Source organism: Peromyscus eremicus, chromosome 20, assembly GCF_949786415.1.
Source record: "Peromyscus eremicus chromosome 20, PerEre_H2_v1, whole genome shotgun sequence".
Classification (NCBI taxonomy): domain Eukaryota; kingdom Metazoa; phylum Chordata; class Mammalia; order Rodentia; family Cricetidae; genus Peromyscus; species Peromyscus eremicus.
In genome coordinates, this window is record NC_081436.1 from 19820899 (window position 1) to 19832381 (window position 11483).

Below are 11483 nucleotides of genomic sequence, written 5' to 3' on the forward strand. Positions count from 1 at the left end.
TTGATCCCCAGTGTGATGGTATTTAGAGGTAGGGCCCTTGAGGGTTGGGGTGATTAGATCATGAGGTAGAACCTTCATCAATTAGATTAATACCCTTAAAAGAAGACACCCCCATCTATCGTGTGGGGATAGGAAAAGCAAACCGGGAAACAGACTCTTTCCAGGCAGTGCATCTGCAAGTGTCTTGCTTGACCCTGGACTTCTCAGTCTCCAGAACTCTGAGATATAATTCCTATTATTTAGGCCCTAAAGTCTATGGCATTGGTATGCCAGCCAGAGTATACTGAAACATATCTCCACATAGATCTTCTCATCTCATTGTGAAGTGCTGTGGTGTGTGTGTGTGTGTGTGTGTGTGTGTGTGTGTGTGTGTGTCCTGGGCGCCTTAGCAGAGACAGGCAGGAAATGAGAACAGATCAGAGTTCCGGAATGTGATGCAGGGGTAAGGTCAGAATCAGTCTGACCCAGACTCTCTCTCTCTCTCTCTCTCTCTCTCTCTCTCTCTCTCTCTCTCCACACACACACACACACACACACACACACACACACACACACAAGCTCTCAGAGACCGCACAAGCACAGCTTCCAGTCCTCTGTTCTGTCACTGACCATGTGTCACTCAATCTTTGAGACGGTTGTTAAGTGATGATTTTAAAAAGCGAATCTGAAAACGATCCTGGACTTGGTTCCATGACACGAAGATGTATTGACTGCTTGTTAGGCGCTGGGCACCTAGTTGTGTTTTGTAGGAAACTCAAGAACTGCTTGCTTAATACAGTTGGCAGAATCATGGTGGGGGAAAATGTGCCAGGGTTCGCAGTACTTTTTCACGTTCTACTGGACGGCGTTGCACCATTTAGTACGTAAATACCTATTGAGGGCTCACTCTGGAATGCTGTCTGTGGTTCCCGGCTGGAGAGGTTTAAGGAAACTCACGGACCACGCCAGGACCAAGACACACCTGCAAATGGTTTGACAGCTGAGGTGGATCAGTAACATAGGAACTTTTTTTTTTTCTGGCTGCCTAGGCGACCCGACAGGAAATACGCGAAGGACCGCGCCGCTGCGCAGCCGCAGTGCACCTTAGTCGCCGCGGTAACCAACCCCTAGTCTGTGTCTCGCTATGAGCGCCCGGGTAGCTCGGGCCGGGTGGGCCTGGGGCTCTTGGGGACGCCGCGCCGCCTCGAGCCACCGGGAGCTGCCGCCGAACGCCGTGGACGTGGCGGAGCTGCTGCGGGACGCCAGCTCGGCCGAGGCGGGGGCCCAGGAGGCGGTGGCGCGGCGACCGCCTGCACGCTGCTCAGTGCTGCTCTTCCCCGGTCAGGGCAGCCAGGCGGTCGGCATGGGTGCCGGCCTGCTCGGCTTCCCGCGCGTGCGCCAGCTCTACGAGGCCGCGCACCGGGTGTTGGGCTACGATCTGCTGGAGCTGTGCCTGTACGGGCCACAGGAGGACCTGGACCGCACGGTGCACTGCCAACCCGCCGTCTTCGTGGCCTCGCTGGCCGCCTTGGAGAAGCTACATCACCTGCAGCCGGCGGTGAGCCGAGGAGAGTCTGCTGGGTCTGCAGGGTTCTTATTGGTCCCCATTGTGGTCCTCATTGATAGTATTCTAGACTCCCTGCAAAAAAAAAAAAGGATCCCTGCTCCAAGGGTATTTGCATCTTAGAAGAGACACAGTTCACAATGCACCGAGTTAACATAGTACATTGAAGATGAATGTGTTGGGCCGGAGAGATGGTTCTGAAGAGGGCCTGGGTTCGGTTCCCAGCACTCCAGTTCCATGAGATCCAACACCGTTTTATGGCTTCTGCAGGTACCAAGTATGTGCACCACGTGCCCATAACATTCAAGCAAGCAAAACATTCGTACACATAAATCTTTATTATTTATTGAGGGGCTGGAGAGACGGCTCAGCAGTTAAGAGCACTTCCAGAGGACCCAGGTTCAATTCCCAGCACCTACATGTCAGCTCACAACTGTCTGTAACTCCAGTTCCAGTGGATCTGACCAGCCTGGTCTACATAGCAAGTTGTAGGCCAGTCAGGGCTACATAGTGAGACCCTGTCTAGAAAAGACAGAAGATGGCATGGCAGATATTACAGCATCTGACTTCACTTGCTGTTAAAATAGAGTAGTACCAGGACAATATATGTTAACTGGTGCTGAGACCCTCTGTTTTCCCTTGACAGCCACTTTCTAAGATGGAATGACAGGAGGCTCAAGGTTACATTCCTCAGTGCTTACTTTGGGCCAAGCCTGTACGGAGATTTTATAGAGATTGTCATTTTCTACTTAGTAGTAGTGTGAAGTAGGTCTAGGGGACTGAAATCCAGTTCTATGTGGCCTGGAACCCTCCCCCCCAGGGTTTCTCTGTGTAGTTTTGGTGCCTGTCCTGGACCTGGCTCTGTAGACCAGGCTGGCCTCAAACTCAGAGATCTGCCTGCCTCTGCCTCCCGAATGCTGGGATTAAAAGCGTGCACCACCGCCCCAAAAATCATATTTTTAATGCCTGTACTTTTGTTTTGGTTGGGAGCATGGAAGGATGAACTGTAAAGTATCTGTGTTGTCGTTGAACTCAAAATCCCTTAGCTTCTGTCTCCCCCAGTGCTGTGATTACAGCCATGAGTGGTCATAGGCAGTGTGCACGTAACTTCTGTACCCCATGTACCTAAGAAACTGCTCTGGGCAGAGGCAAGAGGATCCAGAGCTCTGGGTCATGGTGTGAGTAGGATTGGCTTTAGCCTTCCTTTGTAGGAAAGGTCCTCGTCAATAAAGGGCTAGACTCAGGGGTTGTCAGCCCAGTTCTGTGTGTCTACTTCAAGCTGGAGTACCAGGCCAACAGAATCGGCTCATGGTGACACTTAACTGCCCTGCCAATTCCCAGGTGCATGTCCCTGGACCGAACTCTTCCCGAGCGTTCAGCCTCACGCTCTGCTCTGTCCCCACAGGCCATTGAGAACTGTGTTGCTGCAGCTGGATTCAGCGTGGGAGAGTTTGCAGCCCTCGTGTTTGCCGGGGCCATGGAGTTTTCTGAAGGTACACAAGGACCTTGGCTTGTGTGGGGTGTGTTCTTGCTGGGCTCAGTGGGGACAGGACTCTGTGGACAGTGGTGCTGGACCAACTCCAAGGTTGCCGGGAAGGGAGCACAGGGCTGCAGATGATCCTGGAGCTCAAGGACCGGATTCCACTGATCCCCTTTGAAGTCTGAAGGATTCAGTGCAGGTTTTCTGTGTAATCTTAGGAAGTCTGTTCCCATGGCCGCCTTCCTTCACTGTCCTTTGCATTCTTTTTTAAATTACATAAAATTGTGCATGCATACATACATGTGAGTGTGTGTGTGAGGAGGTCAGAGGACAATTTTTAGGAATTAGTCTATCCTTCCTTCCATCTTGTGGATTTCCAGGATTGAACTCAGGTTGTTGGGTTTAGCTGCAGGTGCCTTTACCCACTGAGCCCTCTTGCTGGCTCTCCCTTTGCATTCTTAAGGCACTCACACTCTGTGCCTGTCACACCTGGAAGATGCTCAGTAGGTGTTCCATTAAAAAAGAAAGAGTAAATGAATACTTTGATTATTGCCTAGTGTATGTATGCAAAGCCTATTCCCAGCATCCAGCATGAATGCAGGGAACTGAGCTTGGATCCTCTACAAGAGCAGTTAATACTCTTAACTGATGAACCATCAGCTAAGATTTTTTTCCTAAGATTTTTTTTTTTTTTTTTTTTTGCTGAAGCCAGGCACAGTAGCATATGCTTGTAGTCTTGGCTACTCGGGAGGTTGTGACAAGAAGGTCACTTGAGCTGAGCTTGGGGCTCATGCCCTTAATCCCAGCACTTGAAAAAATGAGAAAAAGCAGGTGAATCTATGTGAGTTCAAAGCTAGCCTGGTCTATATAGTGAGACCCTGTCTCAAAAAGCGGGGAGGATTTGAGTTCAGTTCTAGCCTCAGTAACAAGGCACTTGTGAGATGCCCGATGTGGGGGATGGGAATGGAACCCTAGTCCCCTGCAGGAACACAAGCACTCTTAACTGATGAGTCATTTTTCCAGTCCCAGTTATTTGTGTTAATAGAGTGGGCAAACTGCTTTTCACTTTTGTTCCCCCCACACACACACACACTCCATCCCCGTGGTTGTGTGCACATGTGTGTGCAGGTATGCAGAATTGTGTGCATGCACTAACAGATGCTAGGGAAGAACAATGGGTGTCTTAATCACTCGTTCCTCTGAGACAGGGTCTCTGCCTCTGCCCCACCCTCCAACTTTGCTGGGTTATAGGCTTACCTAGCCATACGTGACTCTCTGTGTGGGTGCTAGGGATTTGAACTCGATCTGTGCAGTAAATGCTCTTCTGTGCTGGATATGACCCCTCAGCACGGCAGATAAAGATGATTAGAGCTGTGACCCCCGACCTGGCGTCAGCACCACCGCCACTGTTTCCCTCGATGATGGCTCACCCCTCCGTTTCACAGTTAGACTTCAAACGCACTTCTCTCTGGCTAGGTCTGTATGCGGTGAAGGTCCGAGCCGAAGCTATGCAAGAAGCATCTGAAGCTGTCCCCAGTGGGATGCTGTCTGTCCTCGGCCAGCGTCAGTCCAACTTCTCCTTTGCCTGCATGGAAGCCCAGGAGCACTGCAAGTCCCTGGGCATAGAGAACCCGGTGTGCCAGGTGTCCAACTACCTCTTTCCCGACTGCAGGGTCATCTCAGGACACCTTGAGGTTAGTGCTGATGGAGCCGCCCTCACAGACTCCAGGCCATTGGGGCGCAGGGGAAATCTGCACGTCTGTGGGTCCCAGAGTGGGCGCCTTGCTGAGCGTGGCCTGGAGAAATGGCCAAGGGTGTGTGTAGCAGAGCGAGTGCTGCAGAGAGGAGCAGAAGCCAGGGCATCACCTGCTTCCCGGCAAACGGAATTTCTGAACCAGTCGTCTGGTCAGGTCAAAGGGCCCGGCCACGCCATGCTAGGCCTGTCCGCGCTAGGCCTGCAATCTGGCTGCTTGCTTTTCGAGAGGGCCTGTTTTCTGTGGCTTTGTCTGGCTTTTTTACCTGGCTTTTTCTTTTGCTATTTTAAATCTTTATTTTTTGAGGGGGATGGAGGCATTGAGACAGGGTTTCTCTGTGTAGCCCTGGCTGTTCTGGAACTCACTCTGTAGACCACGCTGGCCTCAAACTCACAGAGATCCACCTGCCTCTGCCTCCCAAGTGCTGGGATTAAAGGTGTGCCCCACCACTGCCAGATACCTGGCTTTTTTTTTAAGTGTCTGATTTTGCATTCGTGTGCTCGGCCCTCTGTGGTCTGCTGTTTCTCCAAATGTCACTTACCAAGATATTCTGTGCACTAGGGACACACAGACCCATTAGCGTTGTTGTTGTCAAAGGAGGAGCAGTGTGACAAGGTGACAGCAGTCCAGGAACACAGGAGGGGGCAGGTCAAGCACTAAGTGGAGGGGCAGGAGCCCTATGGAAGTGGCAGCTGGGCCCCAGTGCAACCTTGAGGTGCCAAGAAAGTGCAACTAGAAGCCGTGTAAGAGCGAGTTATCACCTGTCTGACTCCCTCGCTGCCAGCCCACCATTGAAGGCGTCATTATCGCGTTTCACACAAAAGGAAGCTGAGATGGAGAGACAAGGGCCAGAAGTTTGAGACTTCTGTGTAGCCTATGCTGGTCTTGAACTCAGAGTCAACGCTGCCTCAAGTATGTGCCACTGAAGGCCGAATTTGAACCCCAGTAGCTGGGCTGAAGACACATACTTTTAAACCCAGTGCTTGGGAGAGGAACGCAAAAGGATTTGGCATTCAAGGCCAGCCTGGACTACCTACAACCCTGTCTCAAAAATAACAGCATATAACCAGGTGTGATGGTGCACATCTTTAATCCCAGCACTTGGGAAGCAGAGGCAGGAGGAAGAGGATCTTTGAGTTCAAGGCCAGTCTGGTCTACAGTGAGTTCCAGGACAGCCAGGCTACATGGTGAGACCCTGACTCAAAAAATCAAGCAACCCAAACTACACACACAGTTCTTTGCCACTAACTCCCCACCCCACCCCACCCCCCCACCCCCGTCCTCACTCTGGTGGTTTCCTCCCACTGTCTGGGTCACCTTTGCCGGGTGTCTTCAAATACCACCTCTGAACCTGTGAGCACCACAGCGCTTTGGTGACTCATGTGACGTGGTAGAAGGTCACCATGCCACCTCCATGAGCAGCCTAAGAAGTGGCTCAGGAGGCCCCAGGCAGGCGGGCTCTGCTCCACCACATCCAGTCTGTGCACTACACCAGGGAGACCTTGGCTAACAAGCCAAGTACTACTCTGGTAGTCTTGCCAGTACTTCCCCAGCAAGCTCAGGTGAAGGCCGGGGTTCCCCAACATGGAGCCATTTCCAGCAACTGGTAGGGGATAGCTCCTGGGCCTCTGGTAGCATTTAAAAACTAGGGGCTGTATAGAAGAGCCTTCTGGATCTAGAGACTCTGGCCTTGCTACCACAGCTCTACCACTGGTTAGTCAAGAACCCTACCTAAGAGACCACGTGCCATAGGAAGTGTCACGGAACAGCTGTCTACATCGGGGTCTGCATGATGTCAAATCCAGGCGTGGTGGGAAGGATGGTGTTTAGGGTCAGAGAGTCCCCCAGTTCCTGGGGTGTGTCCTCAGTGGATGTCAAGGCACTGGGGTCGAAAAGGGACTGGAAACAGTAACCGCAGCCCAGACCTCTCATGGCATGGTGCACACACCTGCCCTGCCAGGTGCTGTGGCACTGTCTGTCACCCTGTGGCTGGAAGCTGGGACTGAAGACAGGAAGGAGGTTTGGGCTTCACTCGTCAGAAGTCCCATTACCATGCCCAGGTGAGCAGGTACATTCTTCAGGGAGTGGGATACAGAGAGGGGCAAACAGCCAAAACCAGCACCATCCTAAACCTGGAGGATGGACGGCTGCTGCCTGTGATTACAGTGGGTGTGGAGTGAGAACCTAAGGTCTGCTGACCTGACCATTGGACTGCCGTGCCCAGCACAGCTCTCACCACAGCCTGTGGGTAACTGGTTATCCTGTTTATAGATGAGCAGACAGAGGTAAAGTATGGAGCCATTTCTTACTGCCTGTGCCCTGCCTCAGGACAGGCTCGGGATGGTGGCAGGAACTTGGCCTGCAGAGTGGGTAGTCTTTCTGTCAGAAAGCCCCTTGGCAGCTCTGGCTGTGTCTAGACATCTTCGTAGATTCTGTGGTTTGCACACAGCAGCATGCTTAAGACTGTTGGCTGGCCTGATGCCCTCTGAACGTGCCTTGGGAAGTATTCTGTAGAGGGACTCAAGTAGGTACCAGCACCTGGGGCCCTAAGGGCAAGGAGCTGGTGAAGTGGGCATGGGTCTTCCCTCTGAGTTCCCGTCCTGCAGGCTCTATAGAGAGGGACATGAAGCAGGTTTGGGAGCAATCACCAGGAAACAGGATTCTTGGTTGAAAAGATCTAGTATGTGTGCTAGATACTGCCAGCTCCTCCAGATGCCCTGTGCACTTTTTTTTTTTTTTAAAGATTTAATTTATTATGTATACAGCATGTATGACTGCAGACCAGAAGAGGGCACCAGATCCTATCACAGATGGTTGTGAGCCACCATGTGGTTGCTGGGAATTGAACTCAGGACCTCTGGAAGAGCAGTCAGTGCTCTTAACCTCTGAGCCATCTCTCCAGCCCGCACTTTTTTTTTTTTAAAGATTTATTTTTGTCAGGTTTGATGGTGCATGCCTTTAATCCCAACATCCAGGAGGCAGAGGCAAGCAGATCTTTGTGAGTTTGAGGCCAGCCTGGTCTACACAGAGATCCCTGTCTCAGACAGACAAAATATTTATTTTGAATTGTGTGTATGTGTGCATGTCTGTGTCTGTTGTGGAGGTCCATGTGCATATGAGTGGAGGTTAAAGAGAGAACAGTGGGTCCCCTGAAGCTGGAGTTGCACACGTGGGTGCTGGGAACTGAACTCAGGTCCTTTGCAAGAGCGGTATGTGCTCTTAACTGATAAGCTATCACTCCAGCCCGTCTCTACATTGGAGTTAAATGCCCCCTTTCCAGCAGCATTGTGCCATTTCAGGGCGAGGAACAGGGTCCAAGCTACTATGCTGGTTAGTTCTAGGCCATGTCAGACTACGTTTCTACTTAACAGCCATGGTCACTTCTCATTTGGGGCAGGTGAATGTCGCCTCCCTACAGAAAGACCGTCGGGACGAGAGATGATGCAGATGTTAGGAAGACTTGTTCTTGCAGAGGACCCATGTTTGGTTTTCAGAACCCATATGATATTTACAACCATCCACAACTCCAGTTCAGGGGATCAGGCATCCTTTTCTGTTGTCCTCGGGCACCAGGCATGCATGTGGCATACATGCAGGCGAAACACACACATAAAAATAAAAGAAATAAACCTAAAAAAAGAAAGACAGCCTGCTGGGGCATTGGCTGTACAACCAAGTTAACTAGAATTGAAAACGTGAACTAAGGTGATGATAGCCGAAGGACTTGCGGGTCACATGTGGAAAGGTACACCTTGTGACCCCAGCACTCGGGAAGCTTAGGCAGGAGGATTGTGAGTACAAAGCTAGCCTGGGCTCCGGACAGTGGCCTGGTCCCCAAAAGCCAAGGGCTGAGGATGAAACTCAGGGGCAGAAGTCTTGCTTTGCACGCACAGACCCCTGGGTTCCATCCCAGCACCACACACGCGCGCACACACACACACGCACGCACGCACACGAGGGTGCCAGCAACAGCTGGAACTGTCTGTGAGATCCCTCGTTTTTTTCCCATCAGGCCCTACAGTTTCTCCGGAAGAATTCTGCTAAGTATCACTTCAAGCGCACCAAGATGTTGCCGGTGAGTGGAGGCTTCCATACCTGCCTCATGGAGCCGGCCGTGGAGCCCCTGGTGAAAATTCTAGGCACAATTAACATCAAGAAGCCACTGGTTGCTGTGCACTCCAACGTCAGTGGGCATAAATACATGCACCCCCAGCACATCCGGAAGCTGCTGGGGCAGCAGGTGGTATCTCCGGTGAAATGGGAACAGACGATGCACTCCATCTATGAGCGGAAGAAGGGCACCGAGTTCCCCAGCACCTTTGAGGTAGGCCCAGGGCGGCAGCTGGGAAGCATCCTCAAGAGCTGTAACAGGCAGGCGTGGAAGTACTATGACCACGTGGATGTGATGCAGACCAGTGTGGATCCTGACCTCTGAGGGCCGTGTGTGGAATGGCCCCAGGATGAGCCTCTGTACCTGCCCTCTTTCCTCAGACTTGAGGACAATGGTCACTGCAGTGTCAGCTGTGGCTAAGGCTTCCCTCAGAGCATAGCCCTTGAGTGGCACATTGTGTGACTCAGCCCATCCCTACACCTGACAAGCCGTCTGGCTGCTGGGGGAAAGAATTCCCCCAGACCACCTGCCCGGCCGGCATGCTGCTCTGCCTCTGAACCCAACCATGCCCCTCAGTGAATCCAGGAAGGGCTAGCCTGGGGCAGCCTTAGACTTGCCCTGTTGGTGCTGTGGACACTGCTTGGCTGCAAACCAGGCCTGGTGCCGGAGGGGTTTACCAGTCACCTGTGCCAGCTGCTCACCCAGGGCCGAGATCATAGCTCCTTTGGCCTTCAGTCTGGCCAGTGGCCTTGGCTGCCGCTTTGTCCTCTCCTCACTCGACAGCTGGGAGATTGAGTACCATATACTGTCCATATCCAAGAAGTGCATAGTAAGTGCCTGCTGTATGCCCTAGAGTGGGTGGTCCCTCGTAGAGGAAACTTGGAGCATGGTGTAAGGTGTAGGGTGTATCTGGGCAAGAAGGGTAGCCTGGGACCCTGACTGCCTAGGCCAGCCCCAGTTCATCCATGGAGAGACCCCACCACCACCAAGTTGTTCATGGGACAGTGGTCACTGAAGAATCAGCTGTGTATGGCTTCCCTCACAACACAGCCTGCTCCACAGCAGGAATAGAGCGAAGCTCCTGGGGAGACACATAATAAATGTGAGCCTTTCTAAGCTGCCTGGCTGGCTTTCTCATTCAGTGATGCTGGGGAATCTCGGGAATGGAGCCCATTAACTTGTTTTGTTGGGGAGGCCTGCACCTAATCTGGATAGCCGCCTCAGCAGGACTCGGCTGGCCTCTGGACAGGACCTGTCCTATTACCCAACTGTCCCCATTCTTGTGCAACTGGTTTTGGTCCTGGCCGGTGGTACTTGGGGGCCTTGTGACCTCTAGATGTCCTGTGGATTTCAACATGAGTGCAAGTGTAGCTTGCCCCACCCTGAGTGAGCACGTCTATCCTAGCTGAGGCAGGAGAATGGCTTTAGCTCCTGAGTTTGGCATCAAGCAGACAGAGCAGCCCTTCTGTAAATGAGGAGGATTCTGGAAAGCTATTAGCATTTGCTCGCAGGGGATTGACTCCTGTGGTTCTCTCTGGGCCCCTGGCTGTCTGCAGGGTAGCTGCCACCTCAGAAGCTTGTGCTCACCCCACCCCCATCCCCGAGCCCAGCATGAGGTCAACCTGAACTCCTGCATCCCACATGCCAGCACATAGGGAGTGGTGGGTCCCACCCAGTGTGGTCACATGCAAGGCCCCAGATGCTCCCACAGCCTTGTCACCTGAGGGAAGTTGCCCCACTGTCCCAGAACCCTCCACCCGTCCTGGGGCCTGGGCAGGGGAGTGGTGTGTGAAGCTGCTGTGGAGAGGTGACAAGTCTCCACCCCCACCCTTGAGCCTGGGGAGCAATCCTCGGTCTGCAGTCAACAGGACTGCACTCACCGAAGACTGTGGACCTGGTGACGCAGCTGGGGGTGGGGCTCTGGTGTTTAGTTTGGTGTCTTGAAAGAGAAGTACCCACAGCAGGTGGCCTTTGTTCTTCCGAGCAACATTCATGGACGCCCGCCCTGTGAGGCCTCAGGCAGCTGTGACAGGATGGGAGCTGGCACCTACTGGGCTGGTGCCAACTCACAGAGATACCCAGGGCTTGGGAGCTGAGGAAAGCCTAGAGCAACCAGCTCTGATCTGCACCCTGAGAAGGGAGTGCAGGTGCTCTGGGTGTGGCCTCAGTTTCCCACCGCCTGGAGTGAGGTTCCAGCTTGAGGGTCATAACTGCCTTGCTGAAGAGAGAGCCTAGAGCCTGTGGCTACATGGGTAGGAGGCTCACTGAGGCCCACGGAGCTGATGGTGGTCTGTGGGAAACATGGTGGGAACCAGAGCTGAGTGATATCTGCCACCTTTGCCTAGACCAGGAAGGCCCTTTCCTTCATCTCTAGAGCAGTGCTCATTCCTGCTGCCTCCATCTCCCCAACCCTGCTGGAGTTAGCTCCTGTCCCAGGAACAGCCAGCTTGGCGGCCTCCCTGGTCACAGCCCTTTGGGCTGAGATCCACCAGCTGGTCTCCTGATCCTTGGTCTGGAAGCCAGGTGGTCCCATCCTCCCGGGAAGGGCACTGAGGCTGCGAGGTAAGGCCAAGGTGGTAACAGGGACACAAGACA

At 52.9% G+C, this 11483-nt stretch overlaps 1 protein-coding gene across 2 annotated transcripts; it reads left to right on the plus strand.

Moving 5' to 3' along the window:
• Window positions 1-536: 536 nt before the first annotated feature.
• On the plus strand, window positions 537-9430 carry Mcat (malonyl-CoA-acyl carrier protein transacylase). Of its 2 annotated transcripts, XM_059247103.1 has the most exons (5): window positions 537-859; window positions 1029-1537; window positions 2949-3036; window positions 4500-4717; window positions 8790-9430. In XM_059247103.1, exons 2-5 carry the CDS (start codon window positions 1124-1126, stop codon window positions 9210-9212), a joined length of 1143 nt encoding a protein of 380 aa, XP_059103086.1. In that variant the 5' UTR covers window positions 537-859; window positions 1029-1123; the 3' UTR covers window positions 9213-9430. The 2 variants fall into 2 exon arrangements, with proteins under 2 accessions (XP_059103086.1, XP_059103085.1); XM_059247102.1 differs by having other exon boundaries at window positions 537-1537.
• Window positions 9431-11483: the final 2053 nt, after the last annotated feature.

Bases quoted from the DNA above. Each gene is read 5' to 3' on its own strand.
- Mcat (XM_059247102.1), top strand. From the start codon at position 1,124: ATGAGCGCCCGGGTAGCTCGGGCCGGGTGGGCCTGGGGCTCTTGGGGA. The intron at 1,538-2,948 runs GTGAGCCGAGGA...CTGTCCCCACAG, and splicing joins TACATCACCTGCAGCCGGCG to GCCATTGAGAACTGTGTTGC. The intron at 4,718-8,789 runs GTTAGTGCTGAT...TTTTCCCATCAG, and splicing joins TCATCTCAGGACACCTTGAG to GCCCTACAGTTTCTCCGGAA.